The 25,340-nt window shown below is 59.0% G+C and overlaps 2 protein-coding genes and 1 long non-coding RNA gene across 7 annotated transcripts; 2 read left to right on the top strand and 1 right to left on the bottom strand.

Moving 5' to 3' along the window:
• The first annotated feature begins 374 nt into the window (after positions 1 to 374).
• On the top strand, positions 375 to 6,071 carry LOC131495504 (SLAM family member 9-like). Its single transcript, XM_058700506.1, has 6 exons — positions 375 to 1,110; positions 2,359 to 2,751; positions 3,120 to 3,416; positions 4,747 to 4,888; positions 5,102 to 5,184; positions 5,432 to 6,071. Exons 1-5 carry the CDS (start codon positions 1,038 to 1,040, stop codon positions 5,181 to 5,183), a joined length of 987 nt encoding a protein of 328 aa, XP_058556489.1. The 5' UTR covers positions 375 to 1,037; the 3' UTR covers position 5,184; positions 5,432 to 6,071.
• A 7,865-nt stretch (positions 6,072 to 13,936) lies between these two features.
• On the top strand, positions 13,937 to 21,612 carry LOC131495295 (SLAM family member 9-like). Of its 5 annotated transcripts, none has more exons than XM_058700120.1 (6): positions 13,940 to 14,398; positions 18,429 to 18,821; positions 19,190 to 19,486; positions 20,820 to 20,958; positions 21,156 to 21,232; positions 21,472 to 21,612. In XM_058700120.1, exons 1-6 carry the CDS (start codon positions 14,155 to 14,157, stop codon positions 21,525 to 21,527), a joined length of 1,206 nt encoding a protein of 401 aa, XP_058556103.1. In that variant the 5' UTR covers positions 13,940 to 14,154; the 3' UTR covers positions 21,528 to 21,612. The 5 variants fall into 5 exon arrangements, with proteins under 5 accessions (XP_058556104.1, XP_058556106.1, XP_058556103.1 ...); XM_058700119.1 differs by having other exon boundaries at positions 21,150 to 21,232; XM_058700122.1 differs by lacking the exon at positions 13,940 to 14,398 and adding an exon at positions 17,471 to 17,507 and having other exon boundaries at positions 21,150 to 21,232.
• On the bottom strand, positions 17,063 to 18,525 carry LOC131495297 (uncharacterized). The gene is made up of 2 exons (XR_009253875.1): positions 18,406 to 18,525; positions 17,063 to 18,220 (listed from the first exon to the last, which is right to left on the bottom strand). It is a non-coding gene; the product is annotated as an uncharacterized LOC131495297 (long non-coding RNA).
• Positions 21,613 to 25,340: the final 3,728 nt, after the last annotated feature.

Raw genomic sequence — 25,340 nt, 5'->3', positions numbered from 1 at the left:
CCCATAGGCTGACTACCTTCAGTGCGTGTCCCCGGCCATCCTGGGGTCCAGCCTTAGGATCCGAGGCTCTGAGCAGCTGGGGGGAGCCTCCGTGGGCGGGGAAAGGGCACGACCGGCGGGGAGTTATGGGGCTGCTCCCCCAGGGTCCACGGGAGACAAGGTTCTCAGAGGTCGTGGGGCCCCGTCTGGGGAGAAGAGGCCTGACCCTCAGCAAGTGGCCATGAGTCTGAGGCAGCCGAGCCTGTGGACGGAGGAGCCCGTCCCTGCCCCCTGCCTGTGTGTGAGAGCGGGCCCAGGGCTGGCAGAGCCTTAGGGGGACATGCTGGTGGGGTGATGCCCTGTTGGGGGGGGGTTTGCCCTGTGTGTGGGGGCAGGGCGGGCCTGGGTACCCGGAGGGCCTGGGGTGCCGGCAATAGGGAAATGCCCGTGTTTGCACTGGGGTGTGGGGGGTGGCCCCTTCCCACAAAGCGCTTTGTTCTTGTGCTCAGAGCGTCTTCCTTAGACACCCGACAGTTAAGTGCAGAGAAAATCAGAAAGGAGATTTGACTCGTTCAATGGTGTTAAGACAGAGGACAGGCCCAAAGCAGGGGAGTCACTGTGTCCCTGGTACAGTGGTTTGTGAGACTTTGGGCCTGGCCATTGGCTGGCCCTGGGGAGCAGGGCTGCCTGGGGGGAGTGTGAACCCAGGGAAACAGGTAAGGGGTCCCGCTGGCTGCCAGCTGGGGAGCTTTGATCACCAGGCTGGTCGTGCCCACAGGACAGGGCGTCTCCCACACAGCGCCTCACCGAGGGGGGGTTCCTATGTTTATTCCACCAGCCTTCCCCGAGTGTCACTGCAGGTGCCAGAGAGAAGAGGAAGCATCTGAATGGCTTATCTAGACCAGCCAGCTTGTCCTAGACAGTTAGCTCCGCCCTTGGGGTGGGAAGAGCCTAAGAGTGTTCTGAGCAGAAGCTCGCCTCTTCTCTTGCCTCTGCCTTCTGGATGTTTCCTCCACAGCCAACTCGGCCCAGACCAAGCCTGAAGGAGGCAGCCTGTGATGGGAGCCCACTCAGAAGACCCCCACCTGTGCTGGGCCTCCCGGCTCCTGGGGTTCAGCAGCCTCGTCCTCAGTGAGTGGCCCGGGCTCCCCGGGTGGGAGGCCGGTGTGCGGGGCAGGGAGGCGGGGGTCCCGTGTGTCTGATGTCTGTGGGGAACAGCCCGAAATACCAACTGTGTCAGGGAGCACGAGGGGGGCATCTGGCTCTGAGCCTATGGGTCTCGCTCCTGTAAACTAACAGGAAAAGCCAAGCACGGGGAAAGGCTGTAAGCGGACAGCTGACAGCTGACAGAAAAGCAGATCAAACAGTCATGTGACATGGTGACCAGGGTCTTTTGCAGGAGAGACGCTCGTTAAAATATCACGTGACCGGATTTTCCCTCATCTATTCCGCAGAAGGCAAAAAGTTTGGTTGTTACGTGTCGGTCGCTGTCAGGACGGCACTGAGGCAGGCCTGTCCCCAGTACATGAACCTGCCTTTGGTGCACTGGACCCACCCACTGGGTTAACCCAGCGTATGCACACCTATGTGTGGTGTATGTGTGTGTTAGATGTATACACCCCTGTATACGGTGGGTGTGCACAGAGGCTGGGGTATGTGCATCCACTTGTGCACAGTCTCCAATCCAAGGCTACTCAACGCGACAGCGTTTGCAGAGAAGAACAACGAACTCTCTGTCACACGTGGAGAGACCTCCAGTCCACGAGGGGACGTGTGCAACGTTAAATGAGATCCTTCCATGTGTGCGGACTGTTCACACGGCTGGCCCGAGGCTGCCCTCAGTCCCTGCCAATGGCCGTCTCCACAGCGCAGCCCCCAACACGGCACTGGGGTCGTCACAGCAGCGAAAGACAGGGTATGAGCCAGACGGACGTCTCACTCCCGTGAGACCTGCTGTCGCTGAGTGACGTCCATCACTTTAGCTGAGCTCTGCTCCAGAGCAAGTCACAGGGCGCAGCCCCCACTCCAGGGTCCGGGCTCCAACAGCGTGTGGGCAGCCACGGTGGAAGCTGCCTCCTACGCTGGGCACTTGGCATCGGCCCAGATGTGCTCGGGGCTCTCGATCCGTGATGTCGTCACGTCCAGACTCTCAGAGTTAGGCGGCGAGGACACTGCGGGAGAGCAGGTCAGGACCGGGTTCAAGGGGACGCCCCACAAGGACCAGGACCTGATTCCAGCATGGCTCCAAATTCTTGCCCTGTCCCGCCTCCCGGAGTCAAGGGAGTCTCCTGGGTGGATTTCATGAGCGCCATGGGTTCTAGGGTTTTCTCCTTATTCTCAATGACAAAACACTCACCGTGTCTGTTTCCAATGCCCTAGGCGCCTTCAGCACTGTGGTCAACGGTTCTGGAACTCATGGATCTCAAGTGGAGGATTCTGGAAACACGGTTTCTCTGACAGGAACTCAAGGAGGTTCTGTGTCGTTTCATGTGACCCGAAGTCCAGAATCACTTCCAGGAGTCACGCTGGAGAAGATTTCTTGGGGCATTAAATCTGGAAGAAACTACACGATCATGCTGCACGTGTCTCCTGGGGAAGATGTTCCAAAATGGGTCAACTTCCAGGACAAGCTCGAGAAGAGGGTCCATGTGCTCAACACCACGACCCTGAGGATTGACAACCTGACCCTTGAGGACAGTGGGCAGTACTGGGCTCGAGTCTCCTTAACACAAGGAAGAGAAACGAACCGGCATTTCCACCTCACTGTCTACGGTAGGTGGTGGCTCTTCCCCCAATACATACTTACCCACTTCTTTTGTCCCTGGGAGTGTCCCTGGCCCCCCTGGCAGGACCCCTTCCAGACCCCACCTTGAGGCTCTGGCTTCTCCCTTGAAACTGGATGCGGTGTGTTCACCACAAGTCGAGGCAGAGCTGACATCATGCCTGAGGCTTCACGCAGTGGCTCCCGTCCTCATAGCCACTCGCTGTCTATTTGGGTCAAGTCTGTCTTATCTGTAAAGTGGATTCACCATCCTTGGGGGGAGGATGCCAGGGTGACAGTGAGATTCCGCCCAAGAGAGCATGAGGCGTGATGCTCCCCACTCACGTGACCCCGTGTCCTCTTGTCCCTCCTGCCCCAGAGCCCGTGCCCCGCCCCCATATCTTGGCCCAGACTCAATCCATCACACCAGACTGGTGCAATGTCACCCTGGAGTGCCACACCCCGGGAACCAGAGAGGATGTGAATGTGTCCTGGGAGAGCAAGGGCCTCCCCAGGAAGCTGGAGCAGAGAGGGGTCCCAGGACCGGCCCCCAACCCCTGGACCCTGGCTCTGAAGCTGCCCCTGAGCCAGCCCAGCCCCAGTATCACCTGTGTGGTCAGCAACCCAGGGGACCGGAAAACTGCCACCAAGGACCTTGGGAAAGTCTGTGTCCACGGTGAGTGCATCCTGTCAGAGGGGAGGGGACTCCCGGAGCTCAGGTTCCCCTGGGTGAGGGTTCCAGGTTCTGTCCCCCATGTTTAGGTCACCTCCTGCCACCCGTCACCTGTCCAGGAGGCTGGCAGGCACATCCCGCTTGTTTCTGCCTTTTGGTGTCTCTCTCCTGCTCCTCTGCACCTCTCACCCTGCTGGTCCAGGCAGCCCCCTCGGTACCTCACCCCTGCCTCATCCTTCAGTCCTTATGTGTCCCGGGAGGTTTCCAACAAGCGAGGGGGGAGAGTCAGTGGTCGGTGCCACCGACCAGAGGGAGGCCGAGCCAGCCGCGGCCTGCAGGGTTCAGGCATCGGGGCTCGTGTGCCCGTCTCCGGTCTCGGGGACACGCTTCCCGCCCAAGTGCTTGCCTGGATTCCCGGATGTGTCCTGGGCTCCCCAGGTTTCAGCCTCTGGCCAGGCTGCTCCTTCTTCTCCCAGACCTTCCAGTCCCGCGTCCTCCCCTTCCCCACTTACTCCCGTCCAGGGACCCCTTGCCTGCAGCTGCCCCACCGTGTGTGACCCCTGCCGGCCCACAGGAGCCCCCGCTGGGGTCCCGTCCAGCAGGCACTGACCTCGAGCAGGGCTCCTCACCTCCTCAGGGCCCTGCAGGAGCCCCCGCTGAGCCGCCCTCACCCCTCGGCTCCTCTCAGGAGCACAGGGCCCCCCCCACCGAGAGCTGATGCTGTGACCAAGGACACCGGAGGGAGGGGCCGCGGCTGCTTCTGCTTTGCCTTCCTGTCCCACCTCGGCCTCCCCACCTGACTTGCTCACCATCAGCGTGTCCCCGAGTGAGCAGCGACCGGCTTCCCTGTGTGCTGCCTCGTCCCTCCACCCCATCATCCCCCTGCTGCCTCAGCATCCCTGAGTCCCCCGGGAAGCTCGTCCTCAGTGACCTCTAACCTCTGGAGGAGCCTCCTGCCTCCCGCTCACCCTCCTCCCTCCAGCTCCTCCCTCAACTCAGTTCGGCCCTCCCCTCCTCCGGGAAGCCCTCCCTGGAGACCCGTGTACCGGCTGTGAACCTCTAGTGCACCGCCATGGCCCTGGCTGGCTGACTTCGGCCTTTTCCCAGCCCTCCCCCACGGCTGAGCCGCTCAATTGCCTGGACCCTGTCCTGTCCCTCTCAGCACCCCGGCCCCAAGCAGGGGCCCGGTGCTGGTTGAGCGGCAGGACCTGCCGTGTTCCCCCCTCTCCAGCCGAGACCGGGTCCCTTCGCATGTCTCCACGTGCCTGGCAACGGGCATGTGACGTTGTCTCTTGTCTCATCCTTCTTCATTGTCTGTGTGGGAGGCAAACAGGTCCACATGGGCCGGATGGGTCTGCCCGCCTGCCAGACATCTTGGCGACTGTTGGTGTCAATGTGGGATTGATCGTGGGAGCTTTAGTGGTCGTGCTTCTGGTCATCGGGGTTACGGTGCGCATATGGCTGATGTGTGAGAGGTAGGCCTGGGAAAGGCAGGTGCATTTCGCTTTCCTGTGCATACATACTTCCCTTCCCCTGGGACCCTCGTCTCCCTTTCTCCTGCATTTTCCTGCTCAGGGAACATCACTGCAGAAGGCTGGTGGGTGTGGGCATGATCTTGGGGGTCATGGTGGTGGGGAGGGTACACGTTTCCGACGTTCAGATGCAAGTTCGATCTGTGTGTGTCTCAGGGGCAGGATCAGAACAGAAAGGTTTAGACTCTGTTGTTGGCGTCAGAGAAGGAGAACACGAGACAGGAGAGGGCAGAGATGAGGTGAGTCCAGGAGAGGAGGTCAGCCTGGGTCCATGTGCCTGGGTGTGAGTTTGTCAAATCCAGGGATCAGCAGTTTCTGGCCTCGTTGCCTCTGTATCCCTCTCCAGACAGTGCAGAGTTAACACGGGGTCCGTGCAGTGCTGGGCGCTTTGGGGGGAGGTCACGTGAGCGGCATGGCATCTGTGTGGGTCCCTCTGGGGCCCCTGTGTCCCTCAGCTGTGGCAGGAACCCTCTGTCTGCGTTCCAGCGTTCGGGGGAACCACATCTCGAACAGGAGACACCGCTCACGACAGTCTACAGTGAGGTCCGCTACCCAGGCCAGGGCTTGAGGGTGATTTAACTGGAAGAAGCCCGGAATCCAGCCTCCCCCCCCCCCCCCCCCACCTCTGTTGTGCGCGTGATGCCTGCGGCCCTGGTCCTGCCCCCTCCCCCTCTGACTGCTCTCAGCAGGGACCGGATTCATCCAACCCCAGTGAATCTCTATGCGGACACGTTGTGCACAAGTTGAGCGGAAGACACCCACCCATCGCGGCAGATCGAGGGGGACCTTCGTCGTTAAACGAGTCCAAAGCTGTGGTCCGGTTCCGCTCAGCCTCAGCCCCTTTGGCAACCATAAACGGAGCCCACTCTCCCCACGTCTGTGCCCCGTCCGTCGTCCTGTCCGGACCCTCGGCCTCTGGGACCCATCGACACGAAGTCTCACCTTCCAGCCTCGACCGGTTCACCACCAGCCAATAGTCAGTATGTGCATGTTCCTTCTGTCTCTCTCCCCAAATACCTGTGCAAATGACCACTTTAAAAAAAAAAAAAACAGATGAAATTTGTCTAAGACCTATTATGGCTTTGTAATTTCAGGTTTAATTTGAAAAAGTTTGTTTTCACTCTGACCCTTGTGACTCCACCCACAGCAGGACCCCCAGCCCCTCCCTCTCCGTCTCTTACTGCCCCCACCCCCCCATCCTCTGCTGGTCCCCGCGGAGCCCTCCTCTCTCCCCTGCCACCACCTCTCTCCCGGTGACTCCGAACAATTTGAGGCCGGAGCCTGGCCGTGCTGAGCCCGCGTCTCCAGTCCTGAACCGACAGCCTCAGGCGGCCGCCTGATGAGCGTGGGCTCTTGGAGGCAGTCACCTGTGGGAAACCCGATTCCTGTCTCACGGGGACCCTCCCCCTCCCCGGCTCCTCCATGGGCTGTGATGACCTTTCCAGCTCCCACGGGTCCCACCGTCCGCCCACTGGCTTCAGCAACACCTGGAGGTCCCCTTTGCTCCCTCGTTCGCTCCCTGCTGGCGTCCACACCACCGGCAGCCCGTGTGTCCCCGGATCTGCCCTGCTCTCTGCACGAGGTCCTCGCTGAGCGCCCGCGTCCTACTCTGGCGCTCGGCCCCAGCTTCCTGCAGGTCCAGAACGCGGACCAGAACCCGGTACCGCCTCGTCCCCGGGACCTACCTGTGGGGCCGGCCCGTGGGCGCCCCTTCCCAGCATCGGGGGGCCAGGGGGGCTGACCTAGCAGCAGAATCCAGGCAGAGGAGGGAAGAATTTGAAGAGGAAAGACTGAGGACCCTGAGGGCACCCCACCCCCAGCTCTGGGACCTCAGGTCCAGGGACACTGGTTGTTCTGCACACAGGGCACAGTCAGCCTGAGAGATGCCTTATTCTTAGCCTCGGGCCAGCTAGTAAGACGTACCAAACTTCAGATCTGCAGGGGAGGCCTCAAGGCCCAGAGAGCCAGGCCGGGTGGGGGCAGGAGAGAGAGGAGGCGCTGGGCTCATGGGTGGGAGAGACCCCGTGCTGGCCTCCGCCTGCATCGCCCTGTCCTGCCCGTCCCTGTCGTCAGCTGTCCAGCAGTGAGGTGGACGAGGTGTGGGTCGCCTCTGCTCTCCCAGCAGGTGTGTGCAGGCGGGTGTGGCCCGGACCTACAGCGTTCATCAGGGGGCTGTGGCAGCAGCAACCCCTCCCCCCCCCCCCCCCCCCCCCGCCCCGGAAACCCAGTGTGTCTACAGAGCAGGGCCGGAGGGGGGCGTCCTTCACACGACTCTCATCCAGGACACCCAGGAATGAGGGGCAGGAGAGGAGGGCACCTGGCAGCCGGCCCTGTCCTCTGGTGCCTCAGTTTCCCCTTCCTAGGCTGTTGTCTTAGGAGAGGGACAAACCCTGTGAGTGGGGGTGGGGCCAATGCACCTTTCCCAGTGTTTCTGGTAGGTTAAGGGTGGTCTGTCACCCTCACTCCTCCCTGCACTCTGCTCTGACCTCACCCCCAGCCCCCCTGCCCTGTTCCCTGGCTCCCAATGAGCCCCCGGGAACCCGCAGCAGCAAACACAAGAGGGACAGACAAGGGCCAGCCCCAGGGAGCGCGGGGGACAAGCTGACTGTGCCTCCTGCATCCGGCCCCCAGGAGTCTCCCTATGTCTTTATAAACTCCAATGTCCCCAACCCCAGACGTGAGCCCTTGTCCGCCTGTCTCCAGTTGGACCACCTCCGTAGGCAGCAGGAACGGGATGGCCGCGTTGGCCTGTTCTGGGGGTGCACACAAGGCGGGTCACAGAGCCTGTGGTCTGTCATCTGCGGCCCCTCCCACTCGGATCCCGACCTTCTTCCCGCGCGTCCTGGTGCGGGTGCCCGCACCTCTGTAGAGCAGGTGGGGAGGAGAGAACCGCGGAGCCACAGGGGGTCCTGGAGAAGGCGCGGAGCCCCCTGCACAGGGCCCTGCACGCGGGGGACGCTCGAGGCCTGTGCCCAGCGCCCCCCCCCCAGCACCCCCACCCCCCATGACGATGGCCGGGCTCCGCGGTGAGGCGAGATGTCCCCACTCTGTCTGCTCCGTCTGCGGAACTGACCTGCTTCCCGAGGCCTGAACTGCTTCTGCCAGCCTGGGAGCTCCTCTGGGACGAGGACTCAGCTCCCTGTCTCTCCCTGCCCCTGTGCTGCACACAGTAGGCGCTCATGACCTGTGTGTGCAGGTGAACCCATGGTGAAGGCTTCTTGGCAGGAAGTCTCCAGCGGCAGTTCGGTCCTCGGCCGCCAGGTGGCGGCGGTGGCCGGCGCTCAGGGCCTGGAGGGAGGCTGCTCAGGGCGACTGGGGGGGTGGGGGGGACAAGTGGTGCTGAGGGGGGCGGGGCGGCGGAACTTCTCCCTTGGAGCCCAGACCCACCACAGGGCAGAAGGGAGAGATCAGCGCCAGACACACTGGGAGGGGGGGCAGGTGGCAGGGGGGGCAGTGCAGACATAAATGTGCAGCCAGGAGTCCGGGATCAGGAGCCAAACGTGGAAGGTAGGAGCCCAGGTGAGTGATGGGGGCGAGGTCGTGAGGTAGGAGGGGTGGGGGGGGGGGGTTAGGGCGAGGATCTGAGGGCGGCTACTGTGATTGCAGGGGGGGAGGGGTATCTGGGGCTGGGAGGGGGGTGGGTGACCGCTGGGAAAGGGGGATCCCTGGAGTATCCTGGGTCTGAGGTCCGAGGTCCCGATCCAGGTTTCTGCGGTGAAACAGGCTGGAGGGCAGAGTGGGGTGCCTGCCCCATCCCCTGAGACAGACCCTGAGAGGTGAGGGCCGATCCCGGGGGAGGGAGATGGGACGCAGGGGATCCCTGAGGTCGCAGGTCATGGGGGTGATACCTGGTCCTGAGAGAAGGTTTGCTCCCTGGAGGAGGAGTCGCTGAGAGCTCAGAGCCTGGAGCCTGTCTCGCATTCTGTGTCTCCCTCTGTCTCTCTTCTTTCCCCAGCTGGCGCACTCTCTGCCTCAAAACTAAATATACATTTAAATAATTTAAAGGGAAAGTCTAGGGGTGCCTGTCTGGCACAGTCTGTGAAGGGCGAGACTCTTCATTTGAGGGTGGTGAGATCCAGCCCCACGTTGGGAGCAGAGCCTACAAAAAAAAAGTAGTCTAAGGTTTGTTAGGTTCAATTAAACAAAATGAATGACACAGGAAATCAATTGTTCTGTGTTCTCTCTGGAAGGTGGCTCCCGATGACAAAGATCATGTTTTACACGTATGATTAAAAATCCTACTATTTCCATAAGTTCGCCTTTGGGGCCCCTGGGTGTTTCAGTTGGTTAAGTTTCCGACACTTGATTTCCGCTCAGCCATGCTCTCACAGATCAGGGGTCGGAGCCCCGCATTGGACTCTGTGAGGAGAGCCTGGAGGCTGCTTGGGCTTCTCTCTCTCTGTGTCTCTGTCTCTCTCTCCATCTCCCTCTGTCTCTCTGCTGGGTGCTCTCTGTCTCTGAAAATATTAAAATAGACTTAAAAAATTAACTTGCCTTTTCCAGAACCTCATGTAGCTGGAATCATACAGTGTGTAATCTCTTCAGATTGGCGTCTTGGGTGTGGTAACAGGCATTTACGTTCCCAGCAAGGCTTGTTGTGGTTTGATAGCTTATTTCTTTTTAGTGCTGGGTGACGACCCATTGTCTGGATTTAGCTGTTTATTTATTTATTCATCTGGCGCCAGACCTCTTGGTGCTTCCAGATCTTGGCAATGATGACCAAGTTGCTAAAAGCATCTAGATGGAGGTTTTAGTCTGAACCAAGTTTTCAACTCCTGTGGGCAATTACCCAGGGTGAGGCGGCTGGGTTGCATGGTAGGAACATTCTGGGTTTGTAAGAAAGCACCAAGCCGTGTTCCAAGGCGGCTGCACCATTTTGCTTTCCCAGCAGGGTGAGCGAGGGCTCCTGGTGCTGCACCTCCTTGCGGCACCGGGTGTAGACGGTGTGCAGACTGTGGTCATTCCAACAGGTGCAGTGGTGTCTCACTGCTTCTATTTCATTTTTTCCCGGATGACATACGGTGTGGAGCAACTCTCCTGTGCTTTTTTCCATCAGCGTGTCTTCTCTGGTGAGGTGTCTGTTAGTGTCTTGGGCCTCTTTTCATTGGGTTGTTTGTTTTCTTAATGTTGAGTCTGGAGAGTTCTTTATATATGTTGGCTAATACTTCTTTATCAGCTGTATCTTCTGCAGATATTTTCTCCCTGTCTGTGGCTTGTCTTTTCCTTCCCGGGATTGCCTTTGCAGAGCAGAACTGTTTCATTTCACTGAATTCCTGTTTACGTCATCTTTCTTTCATGAATTGTGCCTTTTGTGTCTTTCTGAAACGTGTTCACCAGTCCCAAGAACATCTAGATTTTCCTATGTTGTCCTGTCAGATTTTCCCAATTCTTCGTTTATATAGAGGTACTGATCCACTGAGTTAGTTTTTGGGAAGGGTGTGAGCTCTGTGTCTCGGTTCTTTTTTTTGCACGTGGACGTCTGGTAGTTCCAGCACCATTTGTTGAAGAGACTGTCTTTCGTCCATGGCATTGCCTTTGCTCCGTGTCAAAGATCAGTTCACCGTCTATACGTGGGTCTATTTCTGAGCTCTCTATCCTGTTGCACGATCTGTTTGGTTCTTCTCACCAAATCCGTAGTGTCTTGATGGCTGTAAGTGTGTAGGAGGTCTTGAAGGAGGGGGTGTCAGTCTTCCACCTCGCTCTTCTGCAACATAAAAAATGTCTCCTCTGGGTCATTTTCTCTCCATGCAAACTGCGGAATCATGTGACCAATGTCTACAACATAACGTGCTGGGCTGCAGATTGTGGTTGACTGAATGTATAGATCAAGTTGGGAATTTGGATATCTAGACAACATTGAGCCTTCTTATCCATGAACATGGTCTATCTCCCCATATACTTAGCTGTTCTCTGATTTTGTTTATGAGAGTCTTGTAGTTTTCCTCATAAAGATCCTTGCATATTTTGTGATATTTATGCCTAAACAGTTCAGTTTTGCGTTGTCAGTGTAAACGGTACCGTGCATTCAGTTTAAAATTCCACTTCTTCGTTCCTGGTGTGTAAGTGAGTCATTGAGCGTCGAGTAGAAACCTTGTGTTTCCTGGAACCGTGCTATCATCCGTCATCAGATGAAGAGTACTTCTCGTTGTGTCGATCCTTTTGGACGTTGTACATGGAAACCCACGTCACATGTGTGCAATGATGGTTTTATTTCATTCTCCACAGTCAGTGTATCTTTTATTGCATTTTGTTGTCTTATTGTGTCAGCTAGGACTTCACGTACAACCCTGAGAGAGGGTGTTGATAGGAGCCATCCTTCCTGGTTCCTGGCCTTAGAGGAAGCATTTCCTGCCTGTAGGCATTAGGTATGATGGTAGCTGTGGTTTTTGTGGAGATGATCTTTATCAAGTTGAAGAAATTCTCCTCTGTTCCTAGTTTAACTCTGTGAGTTTATCATCATGAGTGGGTGTTGGGCTCAGTTTCTTTTGGAATCAGAAGTCAATAGAAAAAAGTAATTTTGTGGACTGATACCAGCTAGGCCGTTAACACTCATCTGCCCAGGTGGACCCCGTCTTCCTGCTTACTGGGACACAGAGTAAAGACCAAACTCTTGTACAGACACAATAGCATGCATACTTTCCAAGCTGCCGAGGTCAATTTAGAACAAACTAGTCTAAAGCAAAGGAGCCCAAGTCTCTTCTATACCTATCGGAGGCAGAGCAGCTCCAGGAAAGACCAGGTCCCAGAATCAAGCCAACACGTAGGTTGCTACATGAGAAGCCGCAGGCTTTCTGGAGGACACAGGATCGCCCCACTGAAACATGTGGGTGGCTTGTCTGAAGAACGTTGGCGAGTTGTCTGGAGCTCAGTTGGTGCGACTGCTGAGCCCCAAGCCCCTCTGGGAAGACAGGCGGTTGTGTGCTCGTTCTCCATCGGGCTGTTGCTGCTGGCACACTGTTTCTGGTTGTCACCCGTGTCTGGAGGGGCAGGGGCTCTGGTCCCTGTCGAGGCCCCGACCGCTTCCATCACGGCCCCCAGACCCCATCCCCAGCAGCAGGCACGTGTCCAGGCTCAGGGAAGACTTCCTTCGTGAGCCCGAGCACCTGTTCCTACATCCACCCTGCACCTTGGCTCCCTCTGTGCCCTGTTTCTGGAAAGCGTGTCCCCTCCCCTCCCCCGTAGAGAGGAATGCGGGCAGGGTTCTGAGTCCTTGGGCTGAGGGTCATGATGTATGTTAGCTGCTCCCAGTCTGCTTTGAAAGTTTCAGGAGGTGGCCGAACGTGGGAGAAGCAAGCCCCATGGTGAGCAGGGCTGGAGGCCCTGGCCCACGTGTGACGCAGGCAGTGTAGGGGGGTGGCTGTGGTCAGCAGGGGCCTCTGTGAACCTCAGAGCCTGCAGAGTTGCAACCACAGGGTCTGTTTCCTCTGCCTGGGGGTGTGAGAAAGGAGAAAGGCTGCTCGGGGGCAGGCCTGGCCTGCGTTCCCCTTCCCCTCCAGTGGGGCTTCTGAAGGTCAGGAGGGACTGAGGTCTGGACAGACCAGTGGCCTATGAGCCTGAGATGTGGGCCTGGCCCCGTCATGTCCCGGCTTCCAGACCGTGGGCCCATCAAATACCCTAAATGGGCCCCGACGTTGCTCATCTGTAAAACGGACGCTAATGTTGATATCCGCCGCCTCTCGCAGGGACCGAGCCTGGGAACCGCAGAAACCAGACACGCTGTGCATGGGTGACGTTAGCCCTTGCTGCCCAGGACGGCGGCGAGTGACAGAGATCAGCATGTGGGGTCGAAATGTCCCTGGTGGGGTGCCGGCGTGGCACGTGTGTTGGCGGCCCCTCCGTGTCCCTGACCTGCAGCTGCTGGGGGTTCCCTCCTGGGCCCTGGGCCCTGCCCCCCACGCAGTGGTTTGGGTGAGCAGACACTCTTCCCCCAAGGCGCTCCCCGGGGGTGCAGGGACAGGGACAGGGACAGGGGCATTGCCGACTTGCTCCCCATCACGCCGAAGTGACCAGTGGTGAGCTGCCTGGGTGTGGCCTCCGTCTGAGGAGTTTCTAACCGCGAGGCCAGGGACTGAGCCTTCTGAAGGACCGTCCCCGTTACGGGACAGGAGCAGGGGAAGAAGGCGGTGTTGATGCTCTCTTGTCCAAGAGCACAGAGCAGGTCGGGGAGCCCAGAGTGGACGGGGGGACTCTTGGAGGCCACACGGTGGGAAGGGACGGGCGCTGGGATGTTGGATCTCAGAGGTCACGGTTAGGAGTCCAGTCCCTGCTCCGCCCTGCTGAGTGACCTGCGATGGTCGTCCACACCCTTAGGATGGGCTTCCACATCCCCAGAAGGGACTTCCCAGCCCATAAGCTGACTACCTTCAGTGCATGTCCCCAGCCATCCTGGGGTCCAGCCTTAGGATCCGAGGCTCTGAGTAGCTGGGGGGAGCCTCTGTGGGCGGGAAAAGGGCACGGCCGGCGAGGAGTTATGGTGTTGCTCCCCCAGGGTCCACGGGAGACAAGGTTCTCAGAGGTCGTGGGGCCCCGTCTGGGGAGAAGAGGCCTGACCCTCAGCAGGTGGCCGTGAGTCTGAGGCAGCCGAGCCTGTGGACGGAGGAGCCCGTCCCTGCCCCCTGCCTGTGTGTGAGAGCGGGCCCAGGGCTGGCAGAGCCTTAGGGGGACGCGCTGGTGGGGTGTTGCCCTGTTGGGGGGGTTTGCCTTCTGTGGGGGGGGCAGGGCGGGTCTGGGTGCCCGGAGGGCCTGGGGTGCCGGCAATAGGGAAATGCCCGTGTTTGCACTGGGGTGTGGGGGTGGGCCCTTCCCACAAAGTGCTTTGTTCTTGTGCTCAGAGCGTCTTTGACCCCGGACAGTTGAAGTGCAGAGAAAGTCAGAGAGGAAACATGACTCGTTCATGGTGTAAAGACAAAGGACAGGCCCAAAGCAGGGGGCCGGGAGGGGTGTGTGCTTGGTACAGTGGTTTGTGCGACTTTGGGCCTGGCCATCGGCTGGCCCTGGGGAGCAGGGCTGCCTGGGGGGAGTGTGAACCCAGGGAAACAGGTAAGGGGTCCCACTGGCTGCCAGCTGGGGAGCTTTGATCACCAGGCTGGTCGTGCCCACAGGACGGGGCGTCTCCCACACAGCGCCTCACCGAGGGGGGGTTCCTATGTTTATTCCACCAGCCTTCCCGAGGGTCACTGCAGGTGCCAGAGAGAAGAGGAAGCATCTGAATGGCTTATCTAGACCAGCCAGCTTGTCCTAGACAGTTAGCTCCGCCCTTGGGGTGGGAAGAGCCTAAGAGTGTTCTGAGCAGAAGCTCGCCTCTTCTCTTGCCTCTGCCTTCTGGATGTTTCCTCCACAGCCAACTCGGCCCAGACCAAGCCTGGAGGAGGCAGCCTGTGATGGGAGCCCACTCAGAAGACCCCCACCTGTGCTGGGCCTCCCGGCTCCTGGGGTTCAGCAGCCTCGTCCTCAGTGAGTGGCCCGGGCTCCCCGGGTGGGAGGCCGGTGTGCGGGGGAGGGAGGCGGGGGTCCCGTGTGTCTGATGTCTGTGGGGAACAGCCCGAAATACCAACTGTGTCAGGGAGCACGAGGGGGGCATCTGGCTCTGAGCCGGGACCCGCCTGACACAGGGGAGAGGCTGCCTCTGCAGCTGTGAGGGGAGCAGGGGGCCGACCCAGGGTCCCCGTCGTTGCTGGAGGACGCTGGTCTCGCTTCTGGTGCAAGAGGAGGGCATGGAACACAAGGAACCAGGAAGGGAGGGTGGCCTCAGGAATTTGAGGGTGTCTGCGCCCACTTGCTGGAAGGGTGTGGATGTCAGAGGGCACTGATAATCAGGGCCCCGGGACAGGGTGAACGGGGTGACGGGAAGGGAAGCAGCAGGTCCCCAAAAGGGAACCGCAAGAAAGACTGTCCTGAGGAAACCCAGATACTCCCGTTAGCACTTCCCCCGAGACCATCTGCCTTTGTGAAACAGAGGAAATAAAAACAAAGGACAAGACCGAGGTCGAGAGCCGTGGATTCCCCTGGAATTTCATTTCCTTCCATGTTTTGCTTGAGTGCCCTGGCCTCTCTGGGGGAGGGGGTGCAGGGGTTCTAGGAAATTCCCGAACCTGGGGCATCTGTAAGCAGGGCATTTCTTATTAGACATGAGGTTTGTGGGGCCTGGGGGCTCAGTTGAGCGTCTGACTCTTGATTTTGGCTCAGGTCATGATCTCACAGTTCACGTGTTAGAGCCCCGCGTCGGGCTCTGTGCTTTGTCAGGCTGGAATTGTGTCTCCTTCTGTCTCTGTCCCCACTGCACTCATGCTCTGTCTCTCTCACAAAATAAATCAATACATTTAAAAATTTATTTAAAAAAAAAAAGAAAATGAGCTTTGTAGGGCGTTGACATCTCTTTGATCTCAGTATTTTGGCCACAACAAATTGTAGGCTTTCTCTTTCTTTTAATTTTTATTAACTGCAAAAATATGTGAGATTATGTAGAGTTTTCTCCGTCAACATCTGGGTTGGAAGATTATGTAGGAAAGAAGGAAAGAAAAATGGAAGAAAGAAGGAGAAAGGAAGGAAGGGGGGAAAAGTAAAATTTTATGTTCATTGCCGAATATTAAATTTTATCTTCTTCAGGGCCTCCTGGGTGGCCCAGTCGGTTAAGCTTGGGACTTCAGCTCAGTCATGATGTCACGGTTGGTGGGTTTGAGCCCCCAGTCGGTCTCTGTGCTGACAGCTGGGAGCCTGGAGCCTCCTTGGGATTCTGTGCCTCCCTCTCTGTCTGCCCCTCCCCCGCTCTCTGTCTCTGTCTCTTGAAACTAAATAAATGTAAAAAAAAAAAAACCAATAAAATAAAATAAATGTTATCTTCTTAAATAAATCCTGGCTCTCTGGATCACTGCCACCTGTGTCCCTGGCCGTCTGTCTCTCTGTCCTTCTGTCCTTCCTCTCTGGGATTAGCACCTTCTGCTGATCTGAGAGCTCTCACTGCCTTCCTCCCAGCTTGAGTCGGCTTCCAGCCTCCTGAAGCCCAGGCTCACCATCCAGCCTGGGGGGCAGGCCCTCCCCTGCAGCCTGAGGGCTGAGCCTCCTCCCTCCCTGGTTGCCTCCTTCCCAGCAGGTGCCCGAGGTCTTGCCCTGCCACAGGCGGACAGGTACCTGGGTGCCCTTTCCCAGGAGAATAGCTGGGGCGTGAGAGCCCAGGACTGCTGGGAACCGCTGAGAATGAGCCCCTGCGCAGGGCAGGGTAGGGCAGGGGGAGAGGTGCAGGCAGCTCCCTGCAGGGGAAGCCCTGGGCTGGGGGAGAGGGAAGCCGGCTCCATGGGCAGCAGCCCAGTGGAGAGAAATGGGGAGATGCCCACACCATGTGGAGCCACAGTATCCGGCCCTCCCTCGTCTCTAGGACGCTGCCCCCCCCTGCACAGGTGTGCTCAGTTTCTCGGTGCTGTGGACTTGACAGGGACCATGGAAACCAGCTGCCGTGGACATGGCTCTGAGAGCTCCATGGCTCTGAGCGGAGGCCCGGCGGGACTTTGGCTCCCGTGGCCGCCTGTGGGGCGGCACCATGGGTGTCTGTCTCCCGGGAGCCCATCTCTGATCCTGGGAGGAGACCCCGAGAGGGCAGCTGGTGGGGAGCACAGGGCTCCATCCGGGACCTGGGAAGTTCGGGGCGGACCCCAGTTGTGCTTGCCAGGAGCAAACATCGTCCTGATGGGAACAGCTCACACCTAAGGGAAAGCTCTCGCGATCTGAGACCCTGGCAACGGTTCCCTGAGGGGAGCGCGGTCATTGTCTCCTCGTCAGAGACTCAAGGAGAAGGCAGGGAGGTTACATGACTGCCTGAGGCCACAGGCTGCAGACAGCGGAGGACTCCCGCCTCCCGGACCCTCCCCCGTCCTCACCGCCCTGCTGCAAGGGACCTCCTGGTCTGAGACCCAAGCACAGTCCCTTCCGGTCACATTCACACACCAACACTGCAAAAGTTCTAGGAGGAATCTAGACCGGGTTCACAGCACACTTTTGCTGGGGGGCCGATGTTTTTCTGCAAGACGTAAAACCAATAAGCCTTACAAGTAACGGGTACATCCAGCTTCTTGAGGCTGAGAGCAGGGCCAGAGTCCACAGACAGAGGCGATGTGCATGTTGGAAAAGAATTACGTTATCTGTGTTAGAAAACAGGCTGATTCTCTTACGACAGGTGCGGCGGCTCCTCTAAAGTAATGGGACACAACATGCCAAGGACACAAGCAGATCCAAACCGCAATGGGACACAGCAGCTGGCACGTGGGGACAGGGACCTGCCGTCCGGGCCGGGCAGCGTCAGGCGGGATGCAGCCGCCTGCTGTCGGAATGAGGGAGTTAGTGAGGGCATCATTGCATAGAAGGATCTGGAATCTTCTACAAGCAATACTGGCCTGAGCCCTTCTCTGGGTTCTCTGCTTCCTGGGAGAGCCAGGAACGATGTGAACACAGTGAGGGTGCAGGCCCCGCGTGAGGACAGACCTGGAGAGGCGTCTGGGGCCCTGGCAGGCAGCGGTCCCCCAGGCGGTCCTGCCCTGCTGCAGGGGACACATGGGCTTCCTTTCAGGACAAGGTCGTTCTTTGCCCGTCCCCTTCTTTCCTATCCCGGTCTCCAGAAGGACCCAGGGTATCAGGTCCCCTGGGCTGCGCCGCATGGGGCATTTTGGGGTCCGGAGGGGCGGCCCGGAGGCCCTTGCTTTCTGGTCACGGCTCTGCAAGAGGTGACTGAGGAAGGACATTGAGGGTGTCTCGGGGACCGTCTGGGGAAGCGTGGTCTTCGTGGCAGGCACAGCAGAGCTCACCTACCCATCATATCTTCTCCCACATTTTCAAGTTCTGGGTAGGGAGCCAGGGCCCTGTGACTAGGTGGCCAAACCCATGAGCAGATGTCACGCCACTTCTGGAGGGAGAGAAGCCCCCACGGGCGATTCCCCTGTGTGCCTTCCCTGCTGTGGCCCCGGGGCGGCAGCCACCAGGGCGTGATGCCTCTACCTTGTGTGACAGGACCCCCCTCAGTCTCAGAATCTCCCCTTGTCTCAGCCCCTGAGCGACTGGAGTGCGTGTTACCGTAGCACAGCCTCCCTGAGCCTGACCTTGAGCCACTCCGCTCCAGAGCAAGTCACAGGGCACGGCCCCCACTCCAGGGCCCGGGCTCCCACAGCGTGTGGGCAGCCACGGTGGAAGCTGCCTCCTACGCTGGGCACTTGGCATCGGCCCAGATGTGCTCGGGGCTCTCGATCTGTGATGTCGTCACGTCCAGACTCTCAGAGTTAGGCGGCGAGGACACTGCGGGAGAGCAGGTCAGGACCGGGTTCAAGGGGACGCCCCACGAGGACCAGGACCTGATTCCAGCATGGCTCCAAATTCTTGCCCTGTCCCGCCTCCCGGGGTCAAGGGAGTCTCCTGGGCGGATTTCATGAGCGCCATGGGTTCTAGGGTTTTCTCCTTATTCTCAATGACAAAACACTCACCGTGTCTGTTTCCAATGCCCTAGGCGCCTTCAGCACTGTGGTCAACGGTTCTGGAACTCTTGGGTCTCAAGTGGAGGATTCTGGAAACGTGGTTTCTCTGACGGGAACTCAAGGAGGTTCTGTGTCGTTTCATGTGACCCGAAGTCCAGAATCACTTCCAGGAACCAAGCTGGAGAAGATTTCTTGGGGCATTAAAAACAAGTCCGACTACCTACTCCTCCTGTACGTGTCTCCTGGGGAAGATGTTCCAAAATGGGTCAACTTCCAGGACAAGTTTGAGAAGAGGGTCCATGTGCTCAACACCATGACCCTGAGGATTGACAACCTGACCCTTGAGGACAGTGGGCAGTACTGGGCTCGAGTCTCCTTAACACAAGGAAGAGAAACGAACCGGTATTTCCACCTCACTGTCTACGGTAGGTGGTGGCTCCTCCCCCAATACATACTTACCCACTTCTTTTGTCCCTGGGAGTGTCCCTGGCCCCCCTGGCAGCACCCCTTCCAGACCCCACCTTGAGGCTCTGGCTTCTCCCTTGAAACTGGATGCGGTGTGTTCACCACAAGTCGAGGCAGAGCTGACATCATGCCTGAGGCTTCACGCAGTGGCTCCCGTCCTCATAGCCACTCGCTGTCTATTTGGGTCAAGTCTGTCTTATCTGTAAAGTGGATTCACCATCCTTGGGGGGAGGATGCCAGGGCGACAGTGAGATTCCGCCCGAGAAAGCCTGAGGCGTGATGCTCCCCACTCACATGACTCTGTGTCCTCTTGTCCCTCGGGCCCCAGAGCTCGTGCCCTGCCCCCAGATCATGAGCGAGACTCCATCCATCACACCAGACTGGTGCAATGTCACCCTGGAGTGCCACGCCCCGGGAACCAGAGAGGACGTGAATGTGTCCTGGGAGAGCAAGGGCCTCCCCAGGGAGCTGGAGCAGAGAGGGGTCCCAGGACCGGCCCCCAACCCCTGGACCCTGGCTCTGAAGCTGCCCCTGAGCCAGCCCAGCCCCAGCATCACCTGTGTGGTCAGCAACCCAGGGGACCGGAAAACTGCCACCAAGGACCTTGGGAAAGTCTGTGCCCACGGTGAGTGCATCCTGTCAGAGGGAAGGGGACTCTGGGGCTCAGGTCCCCCTGGGTGAGGGTTCCGGGCTCTGTCCCCCATGTTTACGTCACCTCCTGCCACCCGTCACCCGTCCAGGAAGTTGGCAGGCACATCCCGCTTGCTTCTGCCTTTCGGTGTCTCTCTCCTGCTCCTGTGCACACCTCACCCTGCTGGTCCAGGCAGCCCCCTCGGCTACCTCACCCCTGCCTCATCCTTCAGTCCTTGTGTGTCCTGGGAGGTTTCCAGCAAGTGAGGGGGGAGAGTCAGTAGTCGGTGCCACCTGAGGGAGGCCGAGCCAGCCGCGGCCTGCAGGGTTCAGGCGTCGGGGCTCGTGTGCCCGTCTCCTGTCTCGAGGACACGCTTCCCACGCAAGTGCTCGCCTGGATTCCCGGATGTGTCCTGGGCTCCCCAGGTTTCAGCCTCTGGCCAGGCTGCTCCTTCTTCTCCCAGACCTTCCAGTCCCACGTCCTCCCCTTCCCCACTTACTCCCGTCCAGGGACCCCTTGCCTACAGCTGCCCCACCGTGTGTGACCCCTGCCGGCCCACAGGAGCCCCCGCTGGGGTCCCGTCCAGCAGGCACTGACCTCGAGCAGGGCTCCTCACCTTGTTTGCTCAGGGCCCTGCAGGAGCCCCCGCTGAGCCGCCCTCACCCCTCGGCTCCTCTCAGGAGCACAGGGCCCCCCCCACCGAGAGCTGATGCTGTGGCCAAGGGCACCGGAGGGAGGGCCCGCGGCTGCTTCTGCTTTGCCTTCCTGTCCCACCTCGGCCTCCCCACCTGACTTGCTCACCATCAGCGTGTCCCCTAGCGAGCAGCGACCGGCTTCCCTGTGTGCCGCCTCGTCCTTCCACCCCATCGTCCCCCTGCTGCCTCAGCCTCCCTGAGTCCCCTAGGAAGCTCGTCCCTCAGTGACCTCTAACCTCTGGAGGAGCCTCCTGCCTCCCACTCACCCTCCTCCCTCCGGCTCCTCCCTCAACTCAGTTCGGCCCTCCCCTCCTCCGGGAAGCCCTCCCTGGAGACCCGTGTACCGGCTGTGAACCTCTAGTGCACCGCCATGGCCCTGGCTGGCTGACTTCGGCCTTTTCCCTGCCCTCCCCCCACGGCTGAGCCACTCAAGCGCCTGGACCCTGTCCTGTCCCTCTCAGCACCCCGGCCCCAAGCAGGGGCCCGGTGCTGGTTGAGCGACAGGACCTGCCGTGTTCCCCGCTCTCCAGCCGAGACCGGGTCCCTTCGCACGTCTCCACGTGCCTGGCAACGGGCATGCGACGTTGTCTCTTGTCTCATCCTTCTTCACTGTCTGTGTGGGAGGCAAACAGGTCCACATGGGCCGGACGGGTCTGCCCACCTGCCAGCTATCCTGGGGGCTCTTGTGGTCGTGCTGCTGATCCTCGGAGCTGGACTGTACCTTCTGTGCTCACGTAGGAGGAAGCAGAGCTTGGAGCCTGGGAGAGGCAGGTGCACTTCTCCTTCCCGTGCCCACGTACCTCCCCCCGCCCCCACTGACCCTCAGCTCCCTTCCCCTGCGTCTTGCTGCTCAGGGATGTCCCCGCAGAAGGCTGGTGGGTGTGGGCGTGACCGAGGGGGGCATGCTGGGGGAGGGTACAGGTTTCCAAGGCTCAGATTCAAGCTCCATCGGTGGGACTCAGGCTCAGGATCCCAGGAAGAGCACAGGGACCGTTTTGGTGGCGTCCACCGTGCAGGGAAGATGTTCCGAGACCACAGGAAGCAGGTGAGGCCTGGGTTCTCCCACGTCCCTGTGCCTGGGTGTGAGTTTGTCAAACCCAGGGATCAGCAGTTTCTGGCTCGTTGCCTCTGTATCCCTCTCCAGACAGTGCAGAGTTAACACGGGGTCCGTGCAGTGCTGGGCGCTTTGGGGGGAGGTCACGTGAGCGGCATGGCATCTGTGCGGGTCCCTCTGGGGCCCCTGTGTCCCTCAGCTGTGGCAGGAACCCTCTGTCTGCGTTCCAGCGTTCGGGGGAACCACATCTCGAACAGGAGACACCGCTCACGACAGTCTACAGTGAGGTCCGCCACCCAGGCCAGGGCTTGAGGGTGATTTAACTGGAAGAAGCCCAGAATCCAGCCTCCCCCCCCCTTACCCCCCCACCCCCCCCCACACCTCTGTTGTGCGCGTGATGCCTGCGGCCCTGGTCCTGCCCCCTCCCCCTCTGACTGCTCTCAGCAGGGACCGGATTCATCCAACCCCAGTGAATCTCTATGCGGACACGTTGTGCACAAGTTGAGCGGAAGACACCCATCGCGGCAGATCGAGGGGGACCTTCGTCGTTAAACGAGTCCAAAGCTGTGGTCCGGTTCCGCTCAGCCTCAGCCCCTTTGGCAACCGTAAACGGAGCCCACTCTCCCCACGTCTGTGCCCCGTCCGTCGTCCTGTCCGGACCCTCGGCCTCTGGGACCCATTGACACGAAGTCTCACCTTCCAGCCTCGACCGGTTCACCACCAGCTGGCTCAGTCTGTGCTTGAGAGCTGTGTAAAAGAATACAGAGTCGCACTAGCCAGGGCTTGCTGAGTCCTGGCCCCGTGACGGGCACTGATCTCGTCACCCTCCTCGTTCGTCACTCACTGGGCCCTCGCAGACACTGTGTGAGCTGGGTGTCCTTGTGCCCACTCTGCAGACGAGGAGCAGAGGCCAGAAAGGCTGAGTCTCAAGGCCGCACAGCTGGGGGAGCCCGAGCCGCACCGCAGCCAGGGCCTGGGTCCCAGCCGTCGTCTGGTTTCCCGCGTCCTGGGAAACGTCCTCCCTTGTGGCCGGTCGTGCTGGCGCCTGGCAGGGTTTCTCAGGAAAAAAGCAGAAGTTTCTAGTTCCTACTAGTTAGCTGTCAACTGACTAGTTATTAAAACCTGCCTCTGTCCCACAAGGCCACAAGGGCACCGTACGCACCCCAATCCTGATGGGGCTCCCTGGCACCGGGGACCATCCACCCTTAATCCCCTTGTGCTCGACCACATGGCCCCACCTGCCCCCGCACACCGGCTCAGGGCCTCCGCGACGGCCCCCGGCCTGCAGCACAAACTGTTACATGTCTGTTCGATCCTGCTGGTACCATGGCCCGTCAGTCCCCTCCCCGTTGGCCTCTAACCTGCCCTCTTGGCAAACTCGCTTACTAGTCTGGGGAATTTTCTGTAGATTCCTGGGATTTTCTTTCTTTTTTTTTTTTTTTTAACGTTTTTATTTATTTTTGAGACAGAGAGAGACAGAGCATGAACGGGGGAGGTGCAGAGAGAGAGGGAGACACAGAATCGGAAGCAGGCTCCAGGCTCTGAGCCATTAGCCCAGAGCCTGATGCGAGGCTCGAACTCACGGACCCCGAGATCGTGACCTGAGCCGAAGTCGGCCGCTTAACCGACTGAGCCACCCAGGCGCCCCTCCTGGGATTTTCTACGTAGACAAACATAAGTAACGTCTGTGATCAAGACAGGTTTTCTTTTCCCCTTTCCAATCTATATCTTACTTCATTTCTTTTTCTTGCCTTAGTGCATCTGATGAGACTTTCCCTAGATGCTGCAGAGGAGCGGTGACCACAAGCACCGTTGGCTCGTTCCCAACGTTAAGGGAAAGCGTCCAGTTTTCCGCCTTCCACAGTGACATTCGTTGTCGGCTTTTCTGTCAATGTTTTATTACATGACTCGGTTTCATTTTCTCTACCTTCGTTTTTCTTGTTTCCTCTCTTCCACTTGCTTTGCATTTGTTTCGCTCGTATTTGTATAGATTTGTAAGATAAATGCTTAAATTATAAATTTGGAGCATTTCTCCTTTGGTAAACTATGCTTTGAATCATGTTCATTTCCTCATAAGCACCTTGTTCGCGTCTTTTCCCACGTTTTGATGTCTTGTACGTTCATTTCCGCTCACTTCAAATGTTGAGATATTTCCCTTCAGGCGCCCTCTTTGACATTTGCGCTGTGGAGACTTGTTTCGTTTCCTCCGTAAGTGTTTGGAAATTTCCCGTCATCTTTCTGTTATTAAACTCTACCCGAGGTCTGTCACAGTCCGAGAAAACACATTATTTCAGGACACGAAAAATCGTTGACGTTTGTGTTCCGGCCCAGGATGGGACACTGTCTTGGGAGCTGAGAGGGCTCTGCAGGCTGCTGGTGGGGCCGAGTGTTCCTCAGATATCAGCCGGGTCAGGCTGGTCCGTGGTCGTGTCTAGCGTCGCGTGTTCTTGCTGACTGTCCGCCTCTCGCCGCGCTGCCGGGACGGGAGTGCTGGGCCCTCTGGCTGCGATGGTGGACGCACCTGTTCCCTTTCAGTTCTGCCATTTTGCCACGTGTATTTGGTGCCGTGCTGTCTTCAGGTGGGCACACGTCGGGGGTTCTCGTCACGTCTTGCTGAACTGACCTTCCGTCATTGTCCGCTATTCTCCTTTACCCCTGGTAACTTGCCGGGCTCTGAAGTCTACTTTCTCTGATATAATTTGGCCCTTCTACGTTTCTTTGGATTCGTGTTTGTGCGATCTGGTGGTTCATCTTATACGTCACCCGGCTGGGCCACAGTGCCGAGAATTGCGGTCAAGTATCATTCTCGATGTTTCCGCGAGGACATGTGGGATGAGATAAACTGAAAAGGATAAACTCTGAGTAAAGCAGGCTGCCCTCCACAATGTGGGTGAGCCGCATCTCATCGGGTGAAGGCCTGGAAGCTGCCAAGTCTGACCTCCCCTGAGGAGGAAAGATTTCTGCAGCAGACGGTCAGGGGACGAGACCTCCAGCACTGGCTCTTCCCTGTGTGTCCAGGCTGATGCCATTTGGCCTGAACCTCAACAGCAGACCTTCCCTTGTCTCAGCCTGGCTCCCCTCCCTGCAGACTCCAGGCCCACCAGCCTCTGTCAGAATGGGAGCCAAACCTGTACAATGAATCTCTCTAGACTTGCAAGCATCCCTGTAACTCTGCTTCCCTGGAGAACCCGGAGGGACACCACGGCATGTCTGTTCCTATCCTTTGACTGTGAACCCAGCTCTGTCGAGCCAGACGGGAAGTGTGGTCGCAGAGGGAGCTGATCCCCAGCCGTGTGTGCAGCTGCCCGTCTGCCCCCGGCCGAGGCGCCCCCTGGCCATCCCCTGCCTGTCCTGCTCCTACCCCGTCCCGGCGCCCACACTGAAGGCCCCACACAAATCTCTCTCCCCGCTGGGCACCCAGGGCTTCGGTTCTCCCGGCGGCTGATTTTCCTGAGATCCTCTCCCTCGCCCTCTTTTCTCCCTGCTCTTCTCCCACTCTGACTGACCGTCCCAGCGAGAGTCACGGTTCCCTTGTCCCAGGCGTCCACCCAGCCCGAGGGGACTCCCGGGAACCTTCTGTCCCGGCGGGACCTCGGCCGCTGCGTGAAAACCGTGCCCGGGAACTGGAGGAAGAGGGCGGAGGGGTGAGGGGAGGGAGCCTCGAGGTCACGAGGGGACGGTCCCGCCCTGCCCGCTCCTGCTCAGCCGTGGGACAAGGAGAACGGAGGCGATGGTGTTGCTCCTGCTCGCGGGAGAGGATGTTCCCGTGCTGAGTGTTTTAGAAAACGTTGCTGAAAACGGTAAAAGGGGCGGCAGCCAGAGGGGGAGGCAGACGAACAGGAACAAACGTGGAGCCGGGAGCCGGGGTCCGGCTCCATCCGCTTGCCTGAAGCCACAGGCCGCCGAGGAAGGCTGGATGGAGGACACGAGAGGTGCAGAGTCCCTGAGAAGGCGTTGGACACGTGGCCACGGGGGGTGCGGCTCCGACCGTCCAGTTACAGGGCTGCGGGTCGGGAAGTGAGCGGCTCCATGATGCAGGAGGCGAAATCTGGGTGGATGAGCCCTGGGACGCTCAGTTGACCTCATTCCCTCCTCCCGC

The sequence above is a fragment of the Neofelis nebulosa genome, chromosome 15 (assembly GCF_028018385.1).
Source record: "Neofelis nebulosa isolate mNeoNeb1 chromosome 15, mNeoNeb1.pri, whole genome shotgun sequence".
Classification (NCBI taxonomy): Eukaryota; Metazoa; Chordata; class Mammalia; order Carnivora; family Felidae; genus Neofelis; species Neofelis nebulosa.
Note: the sequence above shows the minus strand (reverse complement) of the source record. Positions and strands in the feature narration are given on the sequence as shown.